Source organism: Notolepis coatsorum (assembly GCF_963971535.1).
Source record: "Notolepis coatsorum genome assembly, chromosome: 4".
In the NCBI taxonomy this organism is placed as follows: Eukaryota; Metazoa; Chordata; class Actinopteri; order Aulopiformes; family Paralepididae; genus Notolepis; species Notolepis coatsorum.
In genome coordinates, this window is record NC_140168.1 from 196,228,347 (window position 1) to 196,234,346 (window position 6,000).

The 6,000-nt window shown below is 49.8% G+C and overlaps 1 protein-coding gene across 1 annotated transcript in view; it reads left to right on the forward strand.

Annotated features, from left to right (window-relative positions):
* Positions 1-5,782, forward strand: part of LOC311226789 (multiple PDZ domain protein-like) — a gene marked incomplete at its 3' end in the record, with an annotated part of 241,582 nt that extends 235,800 nt beyond the window's left edge. The window contains exon 36 of the mRNA XM_084312194.1: positions 5,613-5,782. Coding sequence (XP_084168320.1) covers positions 5,613-5,782 — 170 coding nt within the window. The remainder of the gene's footprint in view (positions 1-5,612) is intronic.
* Between the last annotated feature and the right edge of the window lie 218 nt (positions 5,783-6,000).

Genomic DNA, 6,000 nt, shown 5'->3' on the forward strand with positions numbered 1-6,000 from the left:
TCTTCTGTCTCTCTTCTGTCTCTCTGTGGTCTCTCTGCTGTCTCTCTGATGTCTCTCTGTGGTCTCTCTTCTGTCTCTCTGCTGTCTCTCTGCTGTCTCTCTGCTGTCTCTCTGTGGTCTCTCTTCTGTCTCTCTGCTGTCTCTCTGCTGTCTCTCTGTGGTCTCTCTTCTGTCTCTCTGCTGTCTCTCTGCTGTCTCTCTGCTGTCTCTCTGTGGTCTCTCTTCTGTCTCTCTGCTGTCTCTCTGCTGTCTCTCTGTGGTCTCTCTTCTGTCTCTCTTCTGTCTCTATGTGGTCTCTCTTCTGTCTCTCTGCTGTATCTCTGCTGTCTCTATGTGGTCTCTCTTCTGTCTCTCTGCTGTATCGCTGTGGTCTCTCTGTGGTCTCTCTTCTGTCTCTCTTCTGTCTCTCTTATGTCTCTCTGTGGTCTCTCTTCTGTCTCTCTTCTGTCTCTCTGTGGTATCTATTATGTCTCTCTGCTGTCTCTCTGTGGTCTCTCTTCTGTCTCTATGTGGTCTCTCTTATGTCTCTCTGCTCTCTCTCTGTGGTCTCTCTTCTGTCTCTATGTGGTCACTCTTCTGTCTATCTGATGTATCTCTGTGGTCTCTCTTCTGTCTCTCTGTGGTCTCTCTTCTGTCTCACTGCTGTCTATCTGTGGTCTCTCTTCTGTCTCTATGTGGTATCGCTTATGTCTCTCTGCTGTCTCTCTGTGGTCTCTCTTCTGTCTCTCTGTGGTCTCTTCTGTCTATCTGCTGTCTCTCTGTGGTCTCTCTGTGGTCTCTCTTCTGTCTCTCTTCTGTCTCTCTTCTGTGTCTCTGTGGTCTCTCTTCTGTCTCTCTGCTGTCTCTATGTGGTCTCTATGTGGTCTCTCTTCTGTATCTCTGCTGTCTCTCTGCTGTCTCTCTGTGGTCTCTCTTATGTCTCTCTTCTGTCTCTCTGTGGTATCTCTTCTGTCTCTCTGCTGTCTCTATGTGGTCTCTCTTCTGTCTCTCTGTGGTCTCTCTTCTGTCTCTCTGTGGTCTCTCTTCTGTCTCTCTGCTGTCTCTCTGTGGTCTCTCTTCTGTCTATCTGTGGTATCTCTTCTGTCTCTATGTGGTATCTCTTCTGTCTCTCTGTGGTCTCTCTTATGTACCTATGTGGTCTCTCTTCTGTCTCTCTTATGTCTCTCTTCTGTCTCTCTTCTGTCTCTCTGTGGTCTCTCTTCTGTCTCTCTTCTGTCTCTCTGCTGTCTCTCTGTGGTCTCTCTTCTGTCTCTATGTGGTCTCTCTGTGGTCTCTTTTCTGTCTCTCTGCTGTCTCTCTGTGGTCTCTTCTGTCTCTCTGTGGTCTCTCTTCTGTCTCTCTGCTGTCTCTCTGTGGTCTCTCTTATGTCTCTCTGCTGTCTCTCTGTGGTCTCTCTTCTGTCTCTCTGTGGTCTCTCTTCTGTCTCTCTTCTGTCTCTCTGCTGTCTCTATGTGGTATCTCTTCTGTCTCTATGTGGTCTCTCTTCTGTCTCTGCTGTCTCTCTGTGGTCTCTCTTCTGTCTCTATGTGGTCTCTCTTCTGTCTATCTGTGGTCTCTCTGTGGTCTCTCTTCTGTCTCTCTTCTGTCTCTCTGTGGTCTCTCTTCTGTCTCTATTCTGTCTCTCTGCTGTCTCTCTGTGGTATCTCTTCTGTCTCTCTCCTGTCTCTCTTCTGTCTCTCTGTGGTCTCTCCTATGTCTCTCTTCAGTCTCTTCTGTCTCTCTTCTGTCTCTCTGTGGTCTCTCTTCTGTCTCTCTGTGGTCTCTCTGCTGTCTCTCTGTGGTCTCTCTTCTGTCTCTCTGCTGTCTCTCGTCTGTATCTCTGTGGTCTCTCTTCTGTCTCTCTGCTGTCTCTCTTCTGTATCTCTGTGGTCTCTCTGCTGTCTCTCTGTGGTCTCTCTTCTGTCTCTCTGCTGTCTCTCTTCTGTCTCTCTGTGGTCTCTCTGCTGTCTCTCTGCTGTCTCTCTGTGGTCTCTCTTCTGTCTCTCTGTGGTCTCTCTGTGGTCTCTCTGCTGTCTTTCTGCTGTCTCTCTGTGGTCTCTCTTCTGTCTCTCTGTGGTCTCTCTTCTGTCTCTCTGCTGTCTCTCTGCTGTCTCTCTGTGGTCTCTCTTCTGTCTCTCTTCTGTCTCTCTTCTGTCTCTCTGTGGTCTCTCTTCTGTCTCTGCTGTCTCTCTGCTGTCTCTCTGCTGTCTCTCTGTGGTCTCTTCTGTATCTCTGCTGTATCTTTGCTGTCTCTCTGCTGTCTCTCTGCTGTCTCTCCTCTGTCTCTCTGTGGTCTCTCTTCTGTCTCTCTGTGGTCTCTCTTCTGTCTCTCTTCTGTCTCTTCTGTCTCTCTTATGTCTCTCTTCTGTCTCTGTGGTCTCTCTTCTGTCTCTCTGTGGTCTCTCTTCTGTCTCTCTTCTGTCTCTCTTCTGTCTCTCTGCTGTCTTTCTTCTGTCTCTCTGTGGTCTATCTTCTGTCTCTCTGTGGTCTCTCTTCTGTCTCTCTGTGGTCTCTCTTCTGTCTCTCTGTGGTCTCTCTTCTGTCTCTCTTCTGTCTCTCTGCTGTCTCTCTGTGGTCTCTCTTCTGTCTCTCTGTGGTCTCTCTTCTGTCTCTCTTCTGTCTCTCTGTGGTCTGTCTGCTGTCTCTCTGTGGTCTCTCTTATGTCTCTCTGTGGTCTCTCTTCTGTCTCTCTGTGGTCTCTCTGCTGTCTCTCTTCTGTCTCTCTTCTGTTTCTCTGCTGTCTCTCTGCTGTCTCTCTGCTGTCTCTCTGTGGTCTCTCTTCTGTCTCTCTTCTGTCTCTCTGCTGTCTCTCTATGGTCTCTCTTCTGTCTCTCTGTGGTCTCTCTGCTGTCTCGCTGCTGTCTCTCTGTGGTCTCTCTTCTGTTTCTCTTCTGTCTCTCTGCTGTCTCTCTGTGGTCTCTCTGCTGTCTCTCTGCTGTCTCTCTTCTGTCTCTCTGCTGTCTCTCTGTGGTCTCTCTTATGTCTCTCTTCTGTCTTTCTGCTGTCTCTCTGTGGTCTCTCTTCTGTCTCTCTGTGGTCTCTCTGCTGTCTCTCTGCTGTCTCTCTGTGGTCTCTCTTATGTCTCTCTGCTGTCTCTCTGTGGTCTCTCTGTGGTCTCTCTTCTGTCTCTCTGCTGTCTCTCTGTGGTATCTCTTCTGTCTCTCTTCTGTCTCTCTGCTGTCTCTCTTCTGTCTCTCTGTGGTCTCTCTGCTGTCTCTCTTATGTCTCTCTGCTGTCTCTATGTGGTCTCTCTTCTGTCTCTCTGTGGTCTCTCTGCTGTCTCTCTTCTGTCTCTCTGCTGTCTCTCTTCTGTCTCTCTGTGGTCTCTCTTCTGTCTCTCTGTGGTCTCTCTTCTGTCTCTCTGTGGTCTCTCTTCTGTCTCTCGTCTGTCTCTCTGTGGTATGTCTGCTGTCTCTCTTCTGTCTCTATGTGGTCTCTCTTCTGTCTCTCTTCTGTCTCTATGTGGTCTATCTTCTGTCTCTCTGTGGTCTCTGCTGTCTCTCTTCTGTCTCTCTGCTGTCTCTCTTCTGTCTCTATGTGGTCTCTCTTCTGTCTCTCTGTGGTCTGTCTTCTGTCTCTCTGTGGTCTCTCTTCTGTCTCTCTGTGGTCTCTCTTCTGTCTCTATGTGGTCTCTCTGTGGTCTGTCTTCTGTATCTCTGTGGTCTCTCTTATGTCTCTCTTCTGTATCTCTGCTGTCTCTCTTCTGTCTCTCGTCTGTATCTCTGTGGTCTCTCTTATGTCTCTCTTCTGTATATATGCTGTCTCTCTGTGGTCTCTCTTCTGTCTCTCTGTGGTCTCTCTGCTGTCTCTCTTATGTCTCTCTGCTGTCTCTCTTCTGTCTCTCTGTGGTCTCTCTTCTGTCTCTCTGTGGTCTCTATTTTGTCTCTCTGTGGTCTCTCTTCTGTCTCTCTTCTGTCTCTCTGTGGTCTGTCTTCTGTCTCTCTGTGGTCTCTCTTCTGTCTCTCTTCTGTCTCTCTGTGGTCTGTCTTCTGTCTCTCTGTGGTCTCTCTTCTGTCTCTCTGTGGTCTCTTCTGTCTCTATGTGGTCTCTCTGTGGTCTGTCTTCTGTCTCTCTGTGGTCTCTCTTCTGTCTCTCTTCTGTCTCTCTGTGGTCTCTCTTCTGTCTCTCTTCTGTCTCTCTGTGGTCTCTCTGTGGTCTCTCTTCTGTCTCTCTGTGGTCTCTCTTCTGTCTCTCTTCTGTCTCTCTTCTGTCTCTCTTCTGTCTCTCTTCTGTCTCTATGTGGTCTCTCTTCTGTCTCTCTTCTGTCTCGCTGTGGTCTCTCTTCTGTCTCTCTGTGGTCTATCTTCTGTCTCTCTGTGGTCTCTCTGTGGTCTCTCTTCTGTCTCTCTTCTGTCTCTCTGTGGTCTGTCTTCTGTCTCTCTGTGGTCTCTCTTCTGTCTCTCTGTGGTCTCTTCTGTCTCTATGTGGTCTCTCTGTGGTCTGTCTTCTGTCTCTCTGTGGTCTCTCTTCTGTCTCTCTTCTGTCTCTCTGTGGTCTCTCTTCTGTCTCTCTTCTGTATCTCTTCTGTCTCTCTGTGGTCTATCTGTGGTCTCTCTTCTGTCTCTCTGTGGTCTCTCTTCTGTCTCTCTTCTGTCTCTCTTCTGTCTCTCTTCTGTCTCTATGTGGTCTCTCTTCTGTCTCTCTTCTGTCTCTCTGTGGTCTCTCTTCTGTCTCTCTTCTGTCTCTCTTCTGTCTCTCTGTGGTCTCTCTTCTGTCTCTCTGTGGTCTCTCTGTGGTCTCTCTTCTGTCTCTCTGTGGTCTCTCTTCTGTCTATCTTCTGTCTCTCTGCTGTCTCTCTTCTGTCTCTCTGCTGTCTCTCTTCTGTATCTCTGCTGTCTCTCTTCTGTCTCTCTGCTGTCTCTCTTCTGTCTCTCTGCTGTCTCTCGGTGGTCTCTCTGCTGTCTCTCTTCTGTCTGTCTTCTGTCTCTCTGCTGTCTCTCTTCTGTCTCTCTGCTGTCTCTCTGTGGTCTCTCTTCTGTCTCTCTGTGGTCTCTCTTCTGTCTCTCTGTGGTCTCTCGGTGGTCTCTCTGCTGTCTCTCTTCTGTCTCTCTTCTGTCTCTCTGTGGTCTCTCGGTGGTCTCTCTGCTGTCTCTCTTCTGTCTGTCTTCTGTCTCTCTGTGGTCTGTCTGCTGTCTCTCTGTGGTCTCTCTTCTGTCTCTCTGTGGTCTCTCTTCTGTCTCTCTTCTGTCTGTCTTCTGTCTCTCTGTGGTCTCTCTTCTGTCTCTCTGTGGTCTGTCTGCTGTCTCTCTGTGGTCTCTCTTCTGTCTGTCTTCTGTCTCTGTGGTCTCTCTTCTGTATCTCTTGTCTGTCTTCTGTCTCTCTGTGGTCTCTCTTCTGTCTCTCTGTGGTCTGTCTGCTGTCTCTCTGTGGTCTCTCTTCTGTCTGTCTTCTGTCTCTCTGTGGTCTCTCTTTTGTCTGTCTTCTGTCTCCCTGTGGTCTCTCTTCTGTCTCTCTGTGGTCTGTCTGTGGTCGTATGAATGCTATTACTAATAGGCTTTGCCAATCTAACCCCCTCTCCCGAAACGGCATAATGAACCAATTTTGAAGCCCTACTTTGTTAAATAAAGCCAGATGAGTGAAGTCAGGACCCCCCCCCCAGCTGACCCCTCTCAACCTCCTTCTCTCCACCGCAGGTCCGAGCCGCTCGTCCACCCTGACCTCTGACCCCGTGACCTGTCCCATCATCCCGGGCTGCGAGACCACCATCGACATCTCCAAGGGCCGGACGGGCCTGGGCCTCAGTATCGTGGGGGGCTGCGACACCCTGCTGGTAGGGGAGACAAAAGGGCCCCGTCCCTCTTAATTAAACGACGCCGTGTCACTATAATCAAAGGGCGGCTCCGCCCGTTGCGACTCTGGAAGGACCTCCCTGTCGCTGACGCTCCCCCCAAGATGGTGTGGGTGGGGGGGGGGGGGGGGGGGGGGGGCCTGGTTTTTAAGGGCTCTGCTCGGTCGTTTGAAGCTCCAGTCATAACCCGGGCCGTTCACAAAACCAGAACCGATGTTTTTTTTATGTGCCGC